A 23,622-nucleotide genomic window follows, 5' to 3' on the forward strand; every position below is an offset into this window, starting at 1 on the left:
TGGCCAGCGATTGCCATGTTCCCGGGCGTGTCTCGGCCCTTCAGTGGACTATCCATGGAACTTTATAAAAGCTAGCCTTTGGGGGCTGGAGATATAGCCTAGTGGCAAGAGTGCCTGCCTCGGATACACGAGGCCCTAGGTTCGATTCCCCAGCACCACATATACAGAAAACGGCCAGAAGCGGCGCTGTGGCTCAAGTGGCAGAGTGCTAGCCTTGAGCGGGAAGAAGCCAGGGACAGTGCTCAGGCCCTGAGTCCAAGGCCCAGGACTGGCCAAAAAAAAAAAAAAAGCTAGCCTTTGTAAGTGGATAACAAGCAAAGATCCTAGCTTAAAAAACAAAAAACAACAACACACTGGACGACAAAAGGAAAACAAATACACTGGGAAATGATCAATGACACGGGTCTCTAGGCCTTCACGCAGATTGAGACCAGAGGAGGATATTCTTAGGTACTCTTTATCTGACTTACGTAACTGTAGCCCCGCTGTACATTGGCCTTTAAAATAACAGTTTTTAGGAAACAAAGACAAAAGGCTGGGAAAGTGGCCTAGTGGTAGAGTGCTTGCCTAGCATGCGTGAGGCCCTGGGTTCCATTCCTCAGTACCACATACACAGAAAAAAGCTGGAAGCGGCTCTCTGGTTCAAGTGGTAGAGTGCTAACCTTGAGTAAAAAAGAAACCAGGAGCAGTACCCAGGTTCTGAGTTCAAGTCCCAGGATTGGCAAAAGAGAGAGAAAGAGAGAAAGAGAGAGAGAGAGAGAGAGAGACACAGAGAGAGACAGAGAGAGACTGACTCAGTGTCAGTGGCTCACACCTCCCAACTACTCAGAAGACTGAGATCTGAGGATGAGGTTCAAAGCCAGCCCGGGCTGGAAAGTCCGGAAGTGGCACTGAGGCTCAGGTTGGTAGGGTGCTAGCCTTGAGCTGAAGAGCTCAGGGACAGTGCCCAGGCCCAGTGGGCTGGCAGCAGGTATGCTATGGTGACAGGAAAACCACTGTGGGGAATTATATTGGAAGCACCAGCTTTTGCGTATGGCCTCTTGCATGTAATTCTATTAGAGACCTAACTTCCCAGCTGTGTAGTTACAATTTGAGGAAGTAGCCAAGATTGTTATTGTTGAACTATAGTTCAACATAAAAGTAAAAAATGGTCTGAGTACCTTCCTTCAATTCTCTCCAAATTTATCAGCATGCACACGACACACGACTCTAAAACACTTGTCACTTTTTTTTTTAAATCATGTCACACGTTTAACTTTAAAAAGGCATGAGTCTACAAAGCTCTTGTTGAAGTAGGGTGAACTGCTCATTCTCACAGCTCGAACTGTTTGCTTTGGTGAGCAACCCAAGCTAGTAAACAACCTGAAGTACCAATTCAGCCCTTTCCTGAGCCAACTTCATCACTTCCAGACTGAAAGACACGTTCCTGATTTGCAGACGCTATTTGGACAGCTTGTATAACAACATCTAGCTCTGCTGGGTAGATTGGCAAACAGAGATCTTCTTATCTCCCTGGTACAGAGAAGGTGAAAATGGAACTCTAAGAGAACTAGCTGATGCAGTTTTACAAAAAAAAAAAAAAAATCCCCAAGCCACAAACATCTTCACAAATGAAACTTGGCATTATACATTCATAACCCCCCTCCCCAGTATTAATAAACTAAGAGGCATTCACAGGAGGTGGTTGTTTGTGGGAAAATACACTTCGTTTGCTCAGCAAATCTTTAAGAGGTCATAAAAGCTTCTGTGAAGTTCCTTGTGTGGGGGACTGTGCGTGTGTGTGTGTGTGAGCACGTACATGTGCACACACACACTCACGCACCCGTACTGGGACTTGAACTCAGGGCCTGGGCCCTGTCCCTAAGCTTTTTTGCTCAAGGCCAGTGCTGCTCTGCCACTCGAGCCACAGCTCTGCTTCTGGCTTTCTGCTGGTTCATCGGAGGTAAGAGTATCCCAGATTTGTCTGTGCAGACTGGCTTTGAATTGTGATCCTCAGGGTCTCAGCCTCCTGAGTTATTTTTTTTTAACTGTATTTTTTGTGTGTGTTTTCTTTTTTGGTACTGGGGATCGAACCCAGGACGTTGCACTTGCTAGGCAAGCGCTTTGCCACTGAGCTACATCCCAGCCCTCAGCCTCCTGAGTTATAAGTACAAGTATGAGCCACATTTTTTTCTTTCGTTATCATCATTGTCATCACCATCATCATCTTGTTAGGCTGGGAATCAAAACCACAGCCTGTTTCCGGAATGTGAGGCAAGCCCTCTATCTCTGAGCTACACCCCCAGCACAAAATTCCTCCTCTATCTTGCATCCACAACGCCTAGTAAAGTTAGTATCTTGGTATGTGAACACAAAGATTGTGGGAAGAATCAGATAGCGTGACGATTTAACACCTGGGATAGAATGCTTCTATTTAAGATCATAAATGATGTGGGGATAACCACTGTTTTTAAGCTCAACAAACTGGGCTGGGAATGTGGCTTGGTGGTACAGTGCTTGCCTAACACGCGTGAAGCCCTGGGTTCGATTCCTCAGCACCACATACACAGAAAAGGCTGGAAGTGACGCTGTGGCTCAAGTGGCAGAGTGCTGGCCTTGAGCAAAAGAAGCTCAGGGACAGTGCTCAGGCCTTGAGTTCAAGCCCAGGGACTGACAAAAAAAAAATTTAAGTTCAACAAACTCACTGAACAGAAATGTGTTGAAGTGGATATTTTAACTAAGCTTTGAGAGAGCACTGCGGGGGTTGGGAGAGAACAAGAGGCCCTATCCTTAAGGATCCTGCTGAGATCCTGCCCAGATGCCACCTGGGAGACCAAAGACAGAAAGTCTGGCCAAAGGTCAAGTTGGGCAGAACCAGGCTCCATCTATCACTTTGTTCTAACAACAAGAGTTTCCAGTTTACTTTGAAATGAACTGAATAACTAACGAGAAAGATTTCTGTATAATTTACTGCCATTGAGAATAAAATGCCTGGCAAGAAAGGAGAACAGAAACAAAATTCTTGAAACGAGAATTTGGTTTTGCACGCGCTGTATGAGGCTAGTTCCTACGGGCCACTTTTGCATTTTGAATTGGCTCTATCACACAGATCCAAGCTTCAGAGACCCTCACTTAGCGACCGGGACTTGAAGGTCTCTCCCTCCACCCATGAGCAGGTAGAACCAGCTGCCTGCAATTCCTCTTGAGCATGGACAGTGCTCCAGCCTTGAGTTCAAGTCCCAAGACTGACAAAAGAGAGAGAGAGAGACAGAGAGACAGAGACACTAGGGCTGGGAATGTGGCTCAGTGGTAAAGTGCTTGCTTAGCATGCATGAAGCCCTGGGTTTGATTCCTCAGTAATACATAAACAGAAAAGGCTGGAAGTGGTGCTATGGCTCAAGTGGTAGAGTGCTAGCCTTGAGCAAAAAAAACTCAAAAGCAGGCTGGGGCTATGGCCTAGTGGTAGAGTGCTTGCCTTCCATACATGAAGCCCTGGGTTCAATTCCTCAGCACCGCATATATAGAAAAAGCTAGAAGTGGCGCTGTGGCTCAAGTGGCAGAGTGCTAGCCTTTAGCAAAAAGAAGCCAGGGACAGTGCTCAGGCCCTGAGTCCAAGCACCAGGCCTAGCAAAAAATAAAAAAAGAAAAGAAAAGAAAAAAGAAAGAAACTCAAAGACAGGCCCAGGCCCTGAGTTCAAACTCCAGGACTGGCCAAAAAAAAACAAACAAAAAATAATAATAATAATAAAAATTTAAAGGAGGATACTCGCAAAGAAGGAACCCAGAGACATGCAATGCCTCAGTACCTGTGAACATTTAAAATAATATTTACCGGGAAGGGATGCAAGGGAAAACCTGGGAGAGCATGAAGGAATTGGTGACACTGTCCAAAGATAAATGTACCCATTACCTGACTTATAAAATGGCAACCCCTTGGGCTGGGGATATGGCCTAGTGGCTAGAGTGCCTGCCTCGTATTCATGAGGCCCTGGGTTCAATTCCCCAGCACCATATATACAGAAAATGGCCAGAAGTGGCGCTGTGGCTCAAGTGGCAGAGTGCTAGCCTTGAGCAAAAAAGAAGCCAGGGACAGTGCTCAGGCCCTGAGTCCAAGCCCCAGGACTGGCCAAAAAAAAAAAAAAAAAAAAAAATGGCAACCCCTTTGTACATCACCTAGATAACAATAAAAAAAAATTTAAATAACAGCTAGCTAATGCCGAATGTCCTCTCCTTTTAAATCTCTCAGACTCTCCGCATCAGCCTAATGAACTGGGCTCACCTGCTAGCTAACTAATCACCTCCTGCTGACTGGGCCCCCTCGATGGTCTACACTCCCTCAAATGTGGGGAGTCTCCCCGTCAGTGGAATAATCTCTTCCTACAACAACTTTTCTAGGACCCCCGTGTCTTAACACAGGGGCTCTGATGATTCCTGGGGGGGGGGGGGGGGGGCATGTACCATTTGGACATTCTAAGTATTCCAGTTAAGCTTCATGAATCGGAAATCCAGAGGAGGGGCTGGGGGGGGGGCAGAGGGAGAGGCTGGGGGAAGTTATTGGTCAAATAAGCATTTCTGGTGATTGTAGATTTATTTATTTTTTTAATTCACTACTCTTGCGGTGCTAAATTGGAGACTTCTTCTGCCGGCATCTTGAGAGAATGGGTGGAGGGGGGGACGGAGACAAGGGTTGTCCCAAGCTACCTGGAGGCTGGAATGTTGGCTGGTCGGCCGGGTAGAAACACTGGGAAAAAAGGAAGGTGTGCGGGCCTCCGCCTGGTGAGCCTCGAGGCCGTTCCGAGTCCGAAACCCACACTCAAGGGCTGGGTGAGCTTCACCAAGATGCACGGGGCTCACGGCCCGACTCGGGGAACGGCCACCTGAGTTCAGTTAACAGCAACAACACGAACCACAGACGTGATGAGCCATCGGCACGACACCTTCAAAACAACGACGGCCTGAAATTCGTACTCAGCGACCGCAAAGCGAGCGCCACAAGGCGCCGAGGCTTCGGTAAAAAGCAGCACGGGGAGAGAGACGGCGCCATCCCGGCGCGCGCGCGCGCACCGGGGAACTCGTGCGCCACCGCCCATTCCCGCCGTTACCACGGGCAACGGCGGTCCGAGCTCACGGTCCACGTGGCACGGAAAGGTGGGACTTCCGGGAGAACGCCAGCCAATGGGCACGCGGGAACGGGCTCCCGTGACCAGACACTTCCGGGCCGCGTGATCCTCACGGACCAATGAGAGTCCGTAAAACCGCGCCGGCGGGGGGGAGGCGGGTCCTCGGGCCTCCGTTCCCATTAGCAACCGCAGGCTTCTAAACAACCTCCTTTCCCGACTCCCCTTTTCGGTCCCCGACCGCCTTGGGGTTTAAGAACGTAAAACGGCAGGCAGACTACTAACCTGGTCGCGCTCGCTGCGCTCGGGTTCGGGTTCGGGTCCGGGTTCGGCTCCGGACTCCTCGCCGCTGCCATGGTGAGTACGGCCGGCAGGCCCGTCGGCGCCGTGGCGCCCAGGCCCCCGAAGAGCCGGTGGTTGGCGATGGCGGGGTCCATCACCCAAGAGTCCGCGCCTTTTGAAGGCCTCTCGGAGGAAGGGACGCTGCGCCGGGCAGCCCGAACCCCCGGGAGGAGCCGTCCTGGCTGACGACCCTCTCTCTCTCCCGCCGTGCCTGTAGGCAAATGGCGGGTCTAGGAGGAGCCGGCCTCGCAGGTGGACGCCGTTGGCGCGTGCGCGGCTCCGGCCTCCACCTCTTCACAGGTGGCGAGTGTGGAGGCGGCGGCCCCCGGGGGGGGGGGGGGGGGCTCGGCGGGACGCTCGCGCATGCGCACCACCCCACCCCACCCCCACCCCACCCCGGCCCTGCAACCCTTTGCCCTCTTTCCCCCCGACCCATTTTGAGTTTGATGCCCCTAGCTTGCTTTAACTCCGGAGGCCGAGATGCGAGAATTCCAGTTCCAAGCCAGCCTCGTCAGAGAAGTCCACCAGACCCCCTCATCTCCCAGTTAACCACCCCAGAGCCGGAAAGTTAGGGTTCAAAGTTGGTAGAGTGCTAGGCCTGAGCAAAAATAAAGCTTAGGGAGGAAAGTGCTCAGGCCCTGAGTTCAAGCCCCGGGACTGGCACAAAAACAAACAAGCCCGTGAACAAATGCAGAAGTGGTATGCATTATACACTATGCTGAAAACACTATATAACTTGTGGGGGGGGACTTGGGGGGGGGAAATGGGGGGGGGGGAACTAAGGAAGCGGTGACTTTGTCCAAAAAAGAAATTTGCTCATTACCTGACTTATGGAACTGTAACCCCTCTATAGATCACCTTTTTTTGGGTGGGGGGTGGGGGGGCCGGGTCGGTCGTGGGGCTTGAACTCTGGGTCTGGGCACTGTCCCTGAGCTCTTCAGCTCAAGGCCAGCGCTCTACCACTGGAGCTGCGCGAGCGCCACTTCTGGTTTTCTGGTGGTTCACTGGAGATAAGAGTCTCAGGTACTTTCCCGTCCCGGCTGGCTTTGAAGCGCCATCCTCAGATCTTAGCCTGCTGAGTAGCTAGGATGACAGGCGTGAGCCACTGGCAGGCACTCTGTAGTAGCAATTTAATTTTTCTTTTTAAAGCCAAGAGTTCAAGGAGCTTAGAAAGGAGAATTCCAACTTTATAAAGTTAAAGAATCTACCTTTTCAATATGTAATCTCTTCATCTTACACAACTCAAGCTCCTGCATTTATGGCATTTCTTTCAACCTATTAAAAAAAAAAAAAAAAGACCATTAGGCTGAGATTTCAAGCTTAGTGATTCAGCTTTGCATGAGCAAGATCATAGGTTTGCTTCCCAGCACCTAAAATAAATAAACTCTCACCAAAGGACAGGTCAACCAAACAAAAGATCAGCAAAAAGCCTTTGAATTAAGTGACACCATAACCCAAACAGGCTTAATTGACATCTGCAGAGTATTTCTGGCTTTTGATGTGCTTGCTGTGAGATGAGTTATTACAGACATCCCTGCCCAGGCTGGATTCAAACTGGGAACCTCAGATCTCAGCCTCCTGTCCTGGGTAGCTATGATTACAGACATGAGCCACTGGCTCTTGGCCCTTCTGTATATTTTTGTTAGTTTGTCAGTTTCTCATGACTAACGAAGTTTCTTTTTTTCAGGCAGAGTTGGGCCTAAATGAGCACCATCAAAATGAAGTTATTAATTATATGCGATTTGCTCGTTCAAAGAGAGGCTTGAGACTCAAAACTGTAGATTCCTGCTTCCAAGACCTCAAGGAGAGCAGGTATCAGGGAATTTATTTATTGCTGGTCTTGGCGCTTGAACGCAGGGCCTAGGCACTTTCCTTAAGCTTCTTTTGCTCAACGCTTGCACTCTACCACTTGAGACAGCTCCATTTCTGGCTTCTTAGTAATTTATTGGAGAGAGGGGTCTATGAACTCTCCTTCCCTGGCTGGTTTCAAACCATGATCCTCGCTGAGAAGCGAGGGTTACAGGAATAAGCCATGGGCTCCCAGGTTTCAGGGAACTCTTAAGGAAACCAAATAAGAATGTGGGTCCTCTCTGGTGGCCAGTGTGGAGATGCTGGGGCAGAAGTTGTGACAACCCATTTCTAAGATTACCATGAGAATTGAGGACTGGGATTAGAGGCATGAGCCATCATGCCCAGCTAAGAGAGTTTACAATGCTATTGTTGATGTTGGCAGTCAGAGGGGTGTTTTAATTTTTTTTCCTTTGACTCTCAAGAACACTAAGTATTTAGTCACTGTTACCATTTATCTCTCAAAGGTGTTTACCAACATGTGCCTCATTCAGACAACTAGTAAAATGCCACAGAAATAAAAGAAGAAAAAGATGAAACGTGGCAACTTAAAAGTTATTAAATGCAAAAGGACAAACGAGAGTCAAGTAAAAAATTCTTGCTGAAAATTGTAAAGAATAGGTGAAAGTTAAAATTTTTACAATATAGGAGAGTGTTTGGAGAATGTGCCACAATTCAGTCAGTCCCTTTAATGAATATGAAAATCGACCTTAATGTCTTTCCCATCTGCTTTATTGACAAAGAAGACAGTTCTCGGGAGCTTTTTGCCTGTAATCCTTTCATTTTGTAGAGCTCAGGAATGTGGGTTGGGATTTGCTAAGTTGCTTTTCTTGTGTCCGAACAAGTTGGGAGCCCACGTGTTTCTCTCAGGCTGGTGGAGGAGACCTTCACCGTGGACGAAGTCTTGGAAGTCCTGGATGGGCTGCAGACTGTGGTCCACAGTGAGGTGGAGTCCGAGCTCATCAACACCGCTTACACCAACGTGCTGCTTCTGCGGCAGCTGTTTGCACAGGCTGAGAAGTGGTACCTAAAGCTACAGACAGACATCTCTGAGCTAGAAAACAGGTAAGAGGATTTGTACCCGCAGTGGAGACAGCAAAGGCCCAGTCATAATCTTAAAAGCTAGTGCATGACATTGCCGCTTTTCTTCTTGGAGTACTGGGGAGAGAAACGTTGGGTAGGATATCCCAGGGGACTCCATCACTGAGAGGTCCCTTAGGCGTGTGTGTGTGTGTGTGTGTGTGTGTGTGTGTGTGTTGGTACTGGGCTGGACTTCAGGGCCTGGATTCCATCTCTTAGCTTTTTGCACATTTAGCTTTTTCACCCAAAGCTGGTGCTCTGCCACTCGAGCCACAACTTTACTTCTGGCTCTCTTTTTGTTTTTTTTGCTAGTTATTTGGAAATAAGCATCTCATGGACTTTCCTACCTGGTCTGGCTTCAAGCTGAGGTCCTCAAGTCTCACCCTTCTAAGTAGTTAGGATGAGCTACTGGCAACCAGTTTCAACATACTTGAATGCATACAACATACCTTTGAACAACATGCGAACTTGCATTCAAGCACCATGAATTCCTTACAGCAGCTCTTGTTACCTTGGACAGTATTATAGTCAGTCTTTATAATTGGCTAAGAGATAGAGTATGTAATATGTAACAGGTGAAAAATTAATTCAAATATAATTACCATCAGTTCAGACACATAGCATTTGGTAACTGAATTTTAAAACCATATGTTTTATGTTTAAAATACAAACTATGAAAAGTTTATGAGTCTAACAATATTGGAGAGCTCATTGAATTTTTAAAAAGAGCAACGTTGGAACTGCCTGTAAGAAAAAGCCTGTCAGCCAGGCTATGAGCCTGTGGCCCATGCCCGCAATCCTGGCCACTCAGCAGGCTGAGATCTAAGGATCATGGTTCAAAGCCGGACTAGGTTAGAAAAGTCCAAGAGATTCTTTATCTCTAATTAGCCAGCAAAAAGCCAGAAGTGGAGCTGTTGCTTTAGTGGTGGAATGCCAGCCTTGAGATAAAAGCTAAAGGACAGCACTCAGTCCCTGAGTTCAAGCCCCAGTGAAGACCAACCCTCCAGAAATGGAGAAGGGTGGTCCCCCAGCTCTGTCACATGTGCCCCAGCAGAGTCACTTCACGCTGGCTCACATGGAGTGCTGAACAGTGCTAAGGACGGGGAAGGGAAAGCACTGAACTCAGGCAACTGCGAGGTGACTAGGAGAAGAAGACTTGGAGACCTGGGTTTTTAAGCCCCTTAGAAGAGTCATTTGTCAGCTTCATCTTTGAAAACCATCTGCCTTTCCTAGGACAACGCGATGCTATTTTCAGGATATATGTTGTAGACAAATTCATTTTCTGAGCGTGCTTTATTAAAAGTTGTATAATGTTCGCTAACAGTGTTTATTATGAAATAGTGGTAGCTCCAAGTATCTCAGAAATATAAAGTTCACTCATGTGTATTAACATTACACTGTGTTTCTAGCAGTCTGTATAACAGGGCCACAGTGGCTCAAGCCTGTAATCCTAGCTAATTGTGAGGCAGAGACTGGGGGATTGTGGTTTGATGCCAATCTGGGGAGGGGAAAAAAAGCCATCATGAATGGCTGAGAGAAATTTCATGTTGATTAGTGGCTGGGCTGTCAAACCAGTGGCACAGGGAAGCATAAATAGATGGATGGCAGTCTAGGCTGGCCTGGGCATAAGGTGAGCCTAGTTTAAAACTACCCAGTGCAAAAAAGGGCTGGCAGAGTGGCTCAAGTGGTTTATACTACTATGTGTACGACCTATTTAAGCAAGCCTGAGGCCCTGAGTTCAAACCCCAGTAACACAACACAAAGTGCTGAGGACAATTCAAATTTGAATACACATCTAGTGAGTCTATTAGATTCTCAACCATTTGTTACTTCTTTACTTTGTTGTTATTGTTCTTGTTTCTGGGGGGCTTGAACTCAAGGCCTGGGCACTGTCCCTGAGCCTCTTTGTGCTCAAAGCTAGCGCTCTATCACTTGAGCCACAGTACCACTTTTGGTTTTTGAGTGGTTAATTGGAGACAAGAATCTCAGGAGGAGACTTTTCTGCCCAGGCTGGCTTCGAACTGCTATCCTCAGATCACAACTTCCTGAGTAGTTAGGATTACAGGCATGAATGAACCATGGGTGCTTGGCCCTGTTATTTACTTTCGATGTTGTAAAGTTTGGTGTAATTTGCACTCTTTAGTCTATGATAGGTTGGTTCTAGTGATTTTTATTATTCTTTTGTTCCACTCAAATATATTGTAAGTAAATATTTTTCATTTGCTTTTATCCTCAAGAGAATTGTTAGAACAAGTTGCAGAATTTGAGAAAGCAGAATTTACATCTTCAAATAAGAAGGTAATTTCTGGTCATCCTCAGCCCATCTCTCTTAATAGCCAGGATTTAGAATGCACAAGGCCCTTAGACATTTGGAAGGCAGCTGAGAACTTTCAAGTTGAGAGTAGAACTCACAAATTGCCTGTGGGAATTTTTCAGACAAAAGAAGTTTGGAAGTAACTGTTAAAAACATTTGGGGCTGTGACTCCAGTGGTAGAGCACCTACCTAGCAAGTTTAAGGTCCTGAGTTCAAACCCCAGTACCACTAAAAAAAAAGTTGGTTTTTTTTTTTTGTCCCTTTACTGTCAAAGTGAAGTAGGGTTAAAGTTTCATATGTAAGGCAGTGAGTACATTTCTTGTTCAACCTGTTACCTCCCCTCTCATTTTTCCCCCACCTCCCCCCCAAAAGCTTTTTTGTCTGTTATTTCTCTCTCACACATTCTCTCTCTCACACACACACACACACTCTCACTCTCTCTCTCTCTCTCTCTCTCTCTCTCTCTCTCTCTCTCTCTCTCCCCCTCTTCCTCTCCCTCTCTCTCTCTCCCTCTCTCCCTCCCTACAGTCCATTCTGAATCCCAGCCAAGCAAACTTCACTCAGCTGATGCACGGCACAGGCTTCGAAATGAGACAGACCCAAGTTTAAATCTTAGCTCTGTTGTTCCCTAGCTTTGTGACCTTGAGAAGGTTATCCGAGGTCACATGGAAGTCGTAGTGGTAGTTACTTGTCTTTCTCACACTGTCTTTTTGTGTGATAACCACTTAGCTTTCCATCTCATAGGTGCACTATATACCATCTCTGTTGTCAAGACCTTACACACTGCTAAGTTGAACCCGCACACAGACACAGAAATGCTCACCTGCAGTCCTAGCCACTCAGGAGGCTGAGATCTGAGGACCGCGGTTTAAAGCCAGCCCAGGCTGCAACATCCGTGGGCCTCTTATCTCCAGTATACTACTCAAAAAAAAAGCTGGAAATGGTGCTGTGGTTCAAAGAAGCTCAGGGACAGCACCGAGGCCCAGAGTTCAAGCCCTAGGACTGGCAAAAAGAAAGGAAAAATGCTTTCTGCTGATTCCTTTGGGGCATATTTCTGGCTGAAAAGATTCTGGGTCAAAGAGCATGGATTCTTGTTTTTAATACATTCTACAAAACTGTCCAAATATAGGTATGAAGCTAGTGTCATCTGTAGCATAAGTCTAAATAAATCTTCAGCAGTATTGCAACTTTGAGCTCCCTTTCTTCTCTTTCCTCTTCTCTTCCCTCCCCCTCCTCCTCCTTACATTGGTATTTAAAAGTTATGGGTGCATGGGTACCAGGGCTGTGCATGTCATATTCAGAATAAACAGCAGAAGCCCTGGGCCAGGAACCTAGCTTTTTGGTGGACATGCTTGTTTGTGTAGCCCTCTTCTGCTTAGAAAGTGCACATGTGTGCTGATTACACCTGCTTTTCCTCAGGTGACCACAACTTGAGTTCTTTATTTCATTTCAGCCCATCATAGATATCACAAAGCCAAAACTCGTTCCAATTAATGAAGGCGGAACAACAGAACTCCTAAACAAGGTAACATCATCATTTTGAGACAGGGAGAGCCTCTGATTCCGTCTGCCCTAGGGGGGAGATGGGTGGGAGAAGGTAAGTCTACAGTGGAGTTTGAATGGGGGGCTCAGCTGGCCAGAAGAGGGCATCGTGCTGCTCATCTTGCCATGATACAGTACAGAGGGGATTTCTGGACAATGATAGGCATTTGAATTTGTGACCCATACCAATATGTAGGATTTTTTTTAAGTTTACAAAAATGATCAGATTCCACATAAATAATTTTCCTGATTCATATATTCTTAGCATTCAGCTTAGAGATAAAATGAAGAATCATACCTGCTGGGATAACACTTGGTCTTTCACGGTAAAATATCTGGTAGTTTTCACTGGCAAGATACAGCTACTGTTCCAAACGCTGAGGTCAGAGAATATTGCCTTGTATTCTGTGCCGTCCCAGTTCCAGGTGCTTGGGTAGGGTGAAGGCATTTCCCTGTCAGAAGAAGGGGGGGGGTGGCTGTCAGGCCAAGGGACATAGTAGTCAGAGTCCCTACTAACCAGACCCTATGCATGCTCAAGTACATGGAGAAACAAGACTGGACAGACAGACGAGGCTCATCAGGACCCTTCTGGCTTGAGCACAGAGCTGTGGGTGTGGTGTTTTCAGGGTGAGTGGTCAGCAAGCTGAGGGATGGCAAGGCAGGGACTCTAGGGAATGGCTGAACAAAGGGCTGAAGGAGGGACGGTGAGTTTCAGGGAAAACGAGTTTGAAGTCTCAGAACAAAGCTGACTCACAGGTGTTGAGGCTGGTGGGTTGAGAGATTGCCACTAACCAGGGCATGTGGGTTTTTTTGTTTTGTTTTGGTTTTTGAGCATTTGTTGTGATTTTAATTAAATTCTGAAGTAAAATAATTTCAATTGCTGTACTTTGGATTATAATAATGAAACTTGAATATCCTCACAAAGGAAATTTGGAGACTTCAGGAAGAGAATGAGAGATTGAAAGCAAGGCTGAAAACTGTTGAAATACAGGTAACCAAGAATCCCTTTTACAGAATTAGTGAAAGAGTACCTCAATATTAAGTACCAAGTGTGCTCTCTTTAAACTTGGTTACAGGCTACAAATGCACTGGAAGAGAAGTCAGAACTAGAAAAGGCACTTCGAGATTTACAACTTGACCAAGGAAATAAGCAGGTGAACGGAAGGTTTCGCTACCTCACATTTTCAAGTGGACAAGTCCCACCCGCTCCCCCTCTGACCACATCCTCCCACCCCAGGAGCAGTGCCTGTTTCCTGCCCTGCGTGAACACATTGACCCAGGAAAAGGGAAAGGCCACTCACTTCTCATTTCTGTAAAAGACCCAAAGAATCAGTCATCATTATCATCTGGTGATGTTTTCTTAAACCTCCTGAATTTTTGATAGAAATGTCTGTGGGGTTTTCCTACCTATACCATTTGAAAGAAGTATTTTTGTTTGTTGTGGGGCTTGAACTCCGGGTCTGAGCTTCATTTGCTCAAGGCTAGCACTCTACTACTTTGAGCCACAACGCCACTTCTGGTGGTTCATTGGAGGTAAGAGTCTCACAGGCTGGCTTTGAACCTCAGTCCTAAGATCTCAGCCTCCAGAGAAGGTAGGATTACAGGTATAAGCCACCAGCACCCAGCTAGATTTTTTTTAACCAGTCCTGGAGCTGGAACTCAGGGCCTGGGCGCTGTCCCTGAGCTTCTTTTACTCAAGGCTAGCACTCTACCACTTGAGCCACAGCACCACTTCCAGCTTTTTCTGTTTATGTGTACTGAGGAATCAAACCCAGAGCTTCATGCACGCTAGGCGAGCACTCTACCACTAAGCCACCTTCCCAGCCCAAGATTTTTTATTTCTTAATTTAGTTTTTCAAAACGAAGCCTCTTTGCCATCCCCACTCAGGTACACAGATATTGACACCTCTGCTCCGTTCCAGGTAGGCTGGAAGGCATGAGTCACATTTCATATGTTTGCAAGTCAGTGACTGCTGAGGATCTGCTCTGTGAGAGACAGGACCCCCTGGGCCTCCCGCTGACCCAGAGGGGACTGGCACTGCCCAACCAGGCTGCAGGCACCCACCCCACCATTCCCTCCTCCCCAGCGGGGTAGGGGGGAGCCTTCTAAAACACCCTTGAAGATCTCAACATGAAGTCATGATCCAGCATTTCTCTTTCATAGGACTTCACCAAGTCCCAAGACCTGAGTGACTTGGAAGACACAGTGGCCGCTTTAAAGAGTGAGTTCCAGAAGACCCTCAGTGACAAGACAGAGAACCAGAAGTCCCTGGAGGAGAACCTGGCCACAGCCAAGCACGACCTGCTCCGGGTCCAGGAGCAGCTGAGCATGGCGGAGAAGGTGAGGCCTGGGGGCTCAGTAGAGTTTCATGTCGCTCTCTCATGTCTGGGATACAGTGTACTAGAGTTATTTTGCTGATATGGGGAAGTGTTACAACTTTATTGGCTTCTCATTTGGAATAATATGTTTACACATTTGGGTAATATTTTTATACAAGTGTGTTTTCTAAGGAAATCAGAAATTAAGCAAAGTATCAGTAAATTTAGAGCAAAATAGGCGTTTTCGCTGGGCGCTGGTGGCTCACGCCTGTCATCCTAGCTACTTAGGAGGCTGAGATCTGAGGCTCTTGGTTCAAGGCCAGCCCTGGCAGGAAAGTCCGTGAGACTCTTTATCTCCAATGGACCAGCAGGAAACCGGAAGTGGCACTGTGGCTCCAAGTGGTAGAGCGCCAGCCTTGAGCAAAAAGTGCTCGGAGACAGCGCCCAGGCCCTGAGTTCAAGCCCCACAACTCATATTTGTCATTCTCTGCTTCACTGTTAGTAATCGCTGGCATTTTTTTTTCCCTGTGTAGGAATTAGAGAAAAAATTCCAACAAACGGCAGCCTATCGAAACATGAAAGAGATTCTCACTAAGAAGAACGACCAGATCAAAGACCTGAGGAAACGACTGGCAAAGTAAGGAGGAAGCCGCTGCCCCTGCCCGGCGCCTCTGCCCTGTGCGCGTCCAGAAGAGCACGGGCCTGGGCAGTGGCTCCCTCCCCTAGTCCAGGGGTCTCAGCCTGGCCTCCCCTGCCCACCAGGCCGCTGCTCGCCACTCAGCTGGCTGCACTGGGCCTCTTGCAGTGGAGCCACTAAGCGGGAAAGACACAGCAGCACCAGCCGGCAGGGCAGCTCTAGGCCCTTCTCCTGTATGCTGTCCGCCCACTCCGGTGTCACCTGCCACTCAGGGTTAGCTTTGTCAGCTAAACCTTTGTGGTTTGGCAAGAAATTTAGCCAGCCTTTTCCCTTTATCACAGTTGCAGAGGAAGAATCCGTTTTGGGGGTTTTTGTGGTTGTTGTTTGCCTGTATGTATGCCAATACGAGGCCTTGAACTTGGCTGTCTCCGAGCTTTTTCACTCGAGGCTGGTGCTCTGCCACTTGAGCCACAGCTCTACTTCTGTCTTTTTTGCTAATTCATTGGAGATAAGAGTCTCGTGGACTTTCCTGCCTGGGTTGGCATCACACCTCAGTCCTCAGATCTCAGCCTCCTGAGTTGCTAGGATGACAGGCGCGAGGCCCTAGCACCAGGCTAGAAAGAAAGAACTCCGTATCAGATCTGGTCTCACAGAGGGGCTGAGCCCTGCCTCGCGTGGCCGCAGCTGTGGATATGGAGCCGAGCGAGGATGGATCTAAATGCCCAGCAGAGAGCTGAGCGCGGGTGGCGCTGAGTCACTCCCCTGCAGCGGGCTGGCTTAGTCAGCTGCGTGGAGAGCAATGACAAAAAGCCCTCATGGGGGGCTGGGGATACGGCCTAGTGGCAAGAGTGCTCGCCTCATATACATGAAGCCCTGGGTTCAATTCCTCAGCACCACATATATAGAAAACGACCAGAAGTGGCGCTGTGGCTCAAGTGGCAGAGTGCTAGCCTTGAGCGGGAAGAAGCCAGGGACAGTGCTCAGGCCCTGAGTCCAAGCCCTCATGGCTGTGCTCTTCCTTTACATTGCAGATACGAATGTGAAGACTGACACGCGGAGCGCACCCAGAGCCTGCCACCACGGCCACAGCAGGCCGCCTCTGCTCAGGCACGTGTTTTGTCATATAGTCTCCTATTTTTCTAATATTTAAACTTTGCTTTTAGTACTTAGAACTAAAGTTCTTATTTTTCAGTTCTCTTACTGGAAAGAGGGAAAGGGTAAATGGCTTTTCTTGCTGATTGCATCCAAAGCGCTCTCTGCTGAGCTCCAGAGTCTCCGCGAGAATGCAGAGAATTGCTCAGTGAAGAGAGTCTTAGCCTGTGCATTCGTATGAAGAGTGTGTGTTTTTTTTTATTTACATATTAGAGAAGCTGGCATGCCTCTCGCCATGCAGTCCCCGAAGGTAAAAATAAATGAGTTGTTCAAGATAGCTATGACAAATAAACCTTATTTCTGTTTTTAAAAATGAAATTCCAAATGCATTTACTGTTATTTGATCATCAAAGAATGTTAGGAAAACGCAAATACTGTCTATTATAGGAAGGGTTTTTTTTGTTTTGTGTTTCTGCTAATTCTAAGGCAGATTAGCAGCAGTGAGTGTGTGGCTTTGGTCTGTCTATCTCAAGTGTGTTTTATCGGGGGCAGTGCAGGCATTTTAGGCAGCCTGACATCACTTGAGTCTGGTGGGGGACATACATCCATCTTGTACCTCTACAGTTAAGAAAACAACTAAGAATAATCTTTTCACTTGTTTCCAGACTATTCCTTGAAAGCATGCTTTAAAAAAAAAACACGGGGGGCTGGGGATATAGCCTAGTGGCAAGAGTGCCTGCCTCAGATACACGAGGCCCTAGGTTCTATTCCCCAGCACCACATATACAGAAAACGGCCAGAAGCGGTGCTGTGGCTCAAGTGGCAGAGTGCTAGCCTTGAGCAGGAAGAAGCCAGGGACAGTGCTCAGGCCCTGAGTCCAAGGCCCAGGACTGGCCAAAAAAAAAAAAAAAACACGGGCTGGGAATGTGGCTTCGCATCCATGAAGCCCTGGGTTCAATTCCTCAGCACCACTTATACAGAAAAAGCCGGAAGTGGCGCTGTGCTCAAGAGGAAGAGTGCTAGCCTTGAGCAGAAAGAAGCCATGGACAGTGCTCAGGCCCTGAGTTCAAGCCCCAGGACTGGCAACAAACAAACAAAACAAACTTTTGAAAACCTTAAAGGCAGGCACCAGTCCAGTGTGCACATGTGTATCTACAGCAATGCATTACCAAGAAGCTTTCGTTCTGTTTCTGTACGTTTTACATATCCAGGTGGTCTTGCATCAGCCACTAGAACGTGGGCACCATCTCTGCTCACCGCAGTAGTGCCCCGGGAGGAAGGCACTGCCACATGCTAACCTTCAGCCATCCGTCCCACTTCCAAAGCCACTCTGCTTCTGCAACGAAAACCTTGTGTTAAAGGAGTTACTAGACCTAGCATGTATACCTCATTACGTGTAGTCATGCTTGTGTGTGTATGCGTGCGCGCGTGCGCACATGCACACCAGTACAGGAACTTGAATGTGGGGAGCTCTTCCTGAGCTTCTTCATTCAAGCCTGGCACTCCACATAGGCCACAACTCCTTTTCCAGCTCTTTGGTGGTGACTTGGAGATGAAAGTTGCAGACTCTTCCTGTCTGGCTTTGAACCACAATCCTCAGATCTCAGCCTCTTGATTGGCTAGGATTATAGTGAGCCACCAGCACCCAGCTATGTAGTCAGACTTTTAATACTAGTTTTGAATATATTGTTTTTCTCAGAGACTTGATATTACCACGTTGAAAGAACAAATGACGACATAATGAGATCACTCGGCAGCTGGGGTCCTTTAGAGCTGGCTCGAGCTATGTGGGTAGCGTGTCCTGCATTGTTGCCTCAGCCCCTGGCCAGGAGGGGTCTAGGGGGTGTGAGGAGAAACCGGGGTGCTGAGGTAGAATTGCTACTTGCTTTTTACGTTAGCAACTTTGATGAAACACTCTGTATATTCTGTTCCACCTGTTGGGTAATAAAATCAAAAGTATTTCTGAATCCCTGAAACTTGACCACTCCAGAATGAGAGACGCGTTCGTGGATAGGAGGCTTCGGCTTCTGCCTGGGAGCACACCCTAACTTCTGGTTTTGCTGCCGCTCGTATGACTTGCTGTTTGGTTTATTCATCTCCCTTAGCACAGTGCACTTGGTTCTTTTGTTTTGTGCCAGTACTGGGGCTTGAACTCAGGACCTGGCCACTGTCCCTTAGCTTTTCTGCTAAAGGCCAGTATTCTACTTCTTTTTTTTTTTTTTTTTTTTTTTTGGCCAGTCCTGGGGCTTGGACTCAGGGCCTGAGCACTGTCCCTGGCTTCTTCCGGCTCAAGGCTAGCACTCTGCCACTTGAGCCACAGCGCCGCTTCTGGCCGTTTTCTGTATATGTGGTGCTGGGGAATCGAACCTAGGGCCTCATGTATCCGAGGCAGGCACTCTTGCCACTAGGCTATATCCCCAGCCCCAGTATTCTACTTCTGGAGACACCCCTCCACTTCTGGCTTTTTGCTAGTTAATTGAAGATAAGTTCATTGGAGGCAGACTTTTTTGGGGGGGCGGGGGGGGCTTCAAACCACAATCCTCAGATCTCAGCCTCCCTAATAGTTAGAATTACTGGTGTGAGCCACTGGTGCCTGGTCTTTCTTCTTTTTTTTTTTTTTTTTTTGCCAGTCCTGGGACTTGAACTCAGGGCCTGAGCACTGTCCCCCTGGCTTCTTTTGCTCAAGGCTAGCACTCTACCACTTGAGCCACAGCACCACTTCGGGCTTTTTCTACATATGTGGTGCTGAGGAATGGAACCCAGGGCTTCATGTATACGAGGTGAGCACTCTACCACTAGGGCCATATCCCCAGCCCTTGGTCTTTCTTCTTCTGGCAATTGCCTTCCATTTCAGAGTGCTCTAGGGCCACTGAGGTGTAGGGCACTGCTCACCTCAATACATGGTTTGTGGGTACGAAAGCCCTTTGAAGTCTTGTATCTGCATTTTATGGTTTTTCCATGCCCTGTGCTATTGGGCTGGCTTAGCATGCCGATCTCTATTGCTGTTTGCACTGTGGTGCGTAAGCTTGGAAGATAGCGACGCTTGTTTGGATTATCAGTGGCCTGAGGATGAGGGCTGGGAGCGAGTGATACCTGCCTTGTGGCATGTTGGCTGCCCCCAAACCTCCCAAAGTGCTTCCCAAGAGAATGTCAGCCTTCCAGGTTTCAGCTTGGTTTCAGATAGTTGAGGCGTCTAGGATGAAGGCGATGCCTCTTTTGACGCATGGCTACAGCAAAAGAAAGGCTCTGCGCTGACCCACAGGGCCCTGCCGCCCACGGCAGACAGAAGCCACTGACTGTCCCTAGCACATGAGAAGCCCGGAAGCCTCTGATGAGCTTTGAAGAACTGGACCTCTCTGCTGGTTGTGAAAACCACTCTCCTGTGGTCCAGGCACGGCTTCTGAGTAACAGGTTAGCCCACAACTCACCGAGCCCTTCATCCTGCCTGCTTTGATTGGCTGTTGTGCTTTGGGGTTTGTAGAAGAAGAATCCAGAAAGCTCCCACTTTCAGCTCAGGCTCATGTTATCTGGGGAAATAATACAGGAGCTTAATGTAAAAGCAGCTCATGAGTTTCTCTCTACCCTCACCCTGCGCTTGCCCTTGGCCTCACTCTGTATCTATCTGGTCATCTCCATTCCGAACGAAAGGACTGTGGCCCTGTGGCCCCTTGCTGCACATTCAGCAGCTGGCAGTCAGCCCTCTGCTGTCAGCCCTTTGTGGGCCGCGCAGCTGAAGACAACGCCCAGCCCAAGTTCATTCTCCCTTCCAGTGCCCTTGCACCTTTAGCAGCCAACCTAGAAGGGAAAAGGTTTGCTTCCCGCCCCCCCCCCCCCCCCACCATGCCAAGTGTGTCTCGAGTCTGGAACTCCCACAGTGCCCAATCCCGCCGGCTCCCTTCCTTTCACACAGCTAGCGCATCAGGCCGAGGCTCCACCCTCACGGGGCTCCCCAGACCGTTCACCAGGTGCTCTCCCTTGATGTCCTGCTGGTTCCTGGCCGCTCATACACGATTGGAGGCTTTGGCATCCTTATTCACAAGAGAGACTGGGCTGGAATTTTCCTTCCTTGTAAAACATCTGTTATTTGAAAGCCATCCAGAAATGATTAACTTAAAAAAAAAAAAAAGGTTTGATCCCCAATCATCTTCAACGTAACCTTTGAATACTTTGACTAGTGTTTACTCCTCTTTGTAAATAACTAAAAGCAATGATCTGTCTTCAGAAGTTCAGTTAAGGAAAAGACAAGCAGGCTGGAGTCGTAGCTCCGTGATAGAGAACCTGCTTAGCAAGCATGAGGCTCTGGGTTCAAACCCAAGCCCTACAAAAAAAAAAAAAAAAAAAAAAAAAAAAAAGGAAAAGGCAGGTAGGAGGCTGGGAATATGGCTTAGTGGCAAGAGTGCTCGCCTCGTGTACATGAAGCCCTGGGTTCGATTCCTCAGCACCACATGTACAGAAAACGGCCAAGTGGCAGAGTGCTAGCCTTGAGCAAAAAGAAGCCAGGGACAGTGCTCAGGCCCTGAGTCCAAGGCCCAGACGGGCAAAAAAAGGCAGGTAGACACAGGAGCAGGAGTGAGGTGTTGGGGGAGAGGAACAGCTGCCAACCCTTCCTGGATCAGCTGTCCTGTGAGCCCCAAACCCCCTGCAGAGGCCCTGCATTGCTGAGGCTGAGGCTGCGGCTTGCAGATGCCGCATGGCCACAGGGGGCCCGAGCTATCATTGTCTCCCTGTAGCCGCTAACTCCCTGTTTTCTTTTGTGTAGTTTTATAATCTTCTACTTCCTTGTACTACAACATTCTTGCTACATAATTTGTGACTTTGTCACAGGCCTAATCCTGCATCTGTATTTGCTTTAAGAAATGGTTGCATCATTCTGAACAAATGGATTTATAGTATCAACTCTTTGAGGTAACTGCATGCAGTCATTTTAAGAGTATAGTTTGAGCTAGGTGGTGGTAGCTCATGCCTGTAATCCTACCTACTCAGGAGACTTAAGATCTAAGGATTATGTTCCAAACCAGCACGGATCTTAAGCAGAAAAAGCTTAGGGATGGTCACCTCCAGGCCGAGCTGAAGCCCCAGGACTGGTGCGCGCGCACACACGCACACACACACAAAGAGTATATACAGTTTGATGAGTCTGACCTATGCAACCACTACCAGAATTCAGATACAGGACATTTTCATCATCTGGAAAACCTCCTTTGTGGCCATTTGTCATCAGCAACAGTTAATCTGCTCTTGATAGATATCTTTTCCTCAGTTCACACAGAATCAGTGAATTTTGAAGTCTGCGTTTCCCTCCACAAAATGTAACTCACATTCATCCCTTTTGGAGCATATGTCAGTAGCTGTTTTGTTTTGTTTTGTTTTTTTCTTTTTGCTTCCTGCCTGCTAGGCAAGCCCTGTACCCCTTTTGTCATTGAGGAGTACTCCAGTGTATGCATCTATTACAACTTATTCATCTACTTAACCATATATTAAAACACTGAAGCACTAGCCAGAACAAGAGTGTAAAGTCCTGAGTTCCAGCCCCCATACTGCAGGCTCACTTGCTCTCCTGCTCGCTCTCTCACGCTCTCTCTCTCTCTCTCTCTCTCTCTCTCTCTCTCTCTCTCTCTCTCTCTCTCTCTCTCTCTCTCTCACACACACACACACACAGAGCTCTTGAACTAGTCCCAGACACCTTGGCAAAACAAGGGGCTAGTTTTGATTTCATGAGAAGGAATTTGTGTTTTGAAGACCTTTCCCTAGTAACTTTGAGAGAAGAAATTTCTCCAGGTGGAGGGAGGCAGACGGGAGTGGATGGTAAAGGAGCACTGGTAGGGATGAAGGAACAGGGGGGAGGCGGTGGAGGAGTTAGCAGGGCAGTGGTGAGCAGGCCTCCCTTCCCCTGGGGAAAGGTTGGCTATACCGGATGCCGTGGAAACTTCAGGTGTCAGACACAGAGGGGGAGAGCTCTACCGGGCACGTTTCCCCCTCCCTTAGGATTTGGGCATTTATGGGATGTGGGGTTTGTTGTTCTTTAGACAAGCTCTTGCTATGTATCCCAGACTGGCCTTGAACTTCCCATCTTCCTGCTTCAGCCGCTTCCCAAGTGCTGGGATTATAGGTATGCACCACCACGCCTTGGCTAGGACTAACCACACCCCAGCTTGTGCTGTTTTTCAAAACTCCAGGGACGAACCTGATGTACAGCCAGGTTTAAAGCCCCGGGGTTTTTCTGAGAGCGTAACCGGCCTACAAAGACCTTGCTGGTAGGCCTAGGATGTCTTTTTTTTTTTTTTTTTTTAATCCAGTGTGCAATTCTCACCGCTCCCCTGTGAGGCTGGTTACTACTCAACACATCACATTTTTTTTTTTTTGAGGGTCCAGAGGTGAAAGACATCAAACATCCTCTGAACCTTGAGCTAGTGAAACAAAGCCTGTGTGTTTCCTGGCCAAGCTGGACACCCAGGGCTTCTCCTGTTGGGAACTAGGAACAAGCACAAAAGAGCCCGGCAGGACCTCGGTGAAGCTCTTCAGGGGGTCTCTGGTAGGGACAGCAGGGCCTCGGGTGCACCCTGACCCTGGAAAATATTTACCCAGCATTTCCCTCTGCTTCCCTCCTTCCCCCACCCCCCAACCCAATTTGATTCAGTGCCTTTTCTGAGTTGCTCTTGATCTCATGTTCCCAGCAGAAATATTGGAAGGGAAGGAATGGGTGCAGCCAAGACCAACACAAAGCCCAAGAGGCCGGGCTGCTCCCTGGCCCTGTGGTACGCAGGCGATCAGCTGAGTGGTCGTGGGGAGAGGCCACAGTGTTTTCTAAATAAGCTCATTTCTACATCTGTTCTCCTTGACCTGGAAAAAAAAAAAGCATTTGCTCCACTCAGGCCTGTCTGAACCATGTCTATCCTGCCATCTTTTTTCCTTTTAGTTGTTTGTGTTAACTCAATTAAAAAAAAAAAAAAAGGACCCTCTGAACACGTCTGTCCTCGGAGGTGGGCATTTGGACAGGAGAGCATGCTGAGTGTTGATGATGTAGACTTGGAACCGCTTATTTTAGTATTTCCTTACCTGATTTTAGATCAAGACTGCTTTGCTTTCCAGGTGTCGATTTTATTCTTTTCCTCAATCTTGTCGGGGTCCCCTGAGTCGACGTCTGGTCCCAGCCAGCCACAGGGCAGGAACTAGCCAGAAGCTTAGCTTGTCAACCCAGTTCTGGTTTCCGTAGCAGCAGTCTCCAGTTCCGGCCAGCCAGCCAGCCCTGCTCCCCCTGGGACACAAGAGAGCCCCTTGTTAGCTCTGCCAGGTATTCTTGTGGATGGGAAGTGTTTTGTGAAGGGACTGTGCTGTGCCCAGTCCGTCAGCAC

The 23,622-nt window shown here is 48.1% G+C and overlaps 1 protein-coding gene across 1 annotated transcript; it reads left to right on the plus strand.

Moving 5' to 3' along the window:
* Window positions 1-5,260: 5,260 nt before the first annotated feature.
* On the plus strand, window positions 5,261-16,500 carry Lztfl1 (leucine zipper transcription factor like 1). Its single transcript, XM_048334562.1, has 10 exons — window positions 5,261-5,453; window positions 7,126-7,250; window positions 8,157-8,351; window positions 10,604-10,664; window positions 12,134-12,205; window positions 13,148-13,213; window positions 13,299-13,376; window positions 14,387-14,563; window positions 15,075-15,178; window positions 16,210-16,500. Exons 1-10 carry the CDS (start codon window positions 5,451-5,453, stop codon window positions 16,226-16,228), a joined length of 900 nt encoding a protein of 299 aa, XP_048190519.1. The 5' UTR covers window positions 5,261-5,450; the 3' UTR covers window positions 16,229-16,500.
* Window positions 16,501-23,622: the final 7,122 nt, after the last annotated feature.

The sequence above is a fragment of the Perognathus longimembris genome, chromosome 26, assembly GCF_023159225.1.
Source record: "Perognathus longimembris pacificus isolate PPM17 chromosome 26, ASM2315922v1, whole genome shotgun sequence".
In the NCBI taxonomy this organism is placed as follows: Eukaryota; Metazoa; Chordata; class Mammalia; order Rodentia; family Heteromyidae; genus Perognathus; species Perognathus longimembris.

Excerpts from the sequence above, each read along its gene's own strand:
- Lztfl1 (XM_048334562.1), top strand. Across the intron at positions 7,251-8,156 it reads CAAGACCTCAAGGAGAGCAG|GCTGGTGGAGGAGACCTTCA; the intron begins GTATCAGGGAAT and ends TGTTTCTCTCAG. Across the intron at positions 10,665-12,133 it reads TTACATCTTCAAATAAGAAG|CCCATCATAGATATCACAAA; the intron begins GTAATTTCTGGT and ends ATTTCATTTCAG.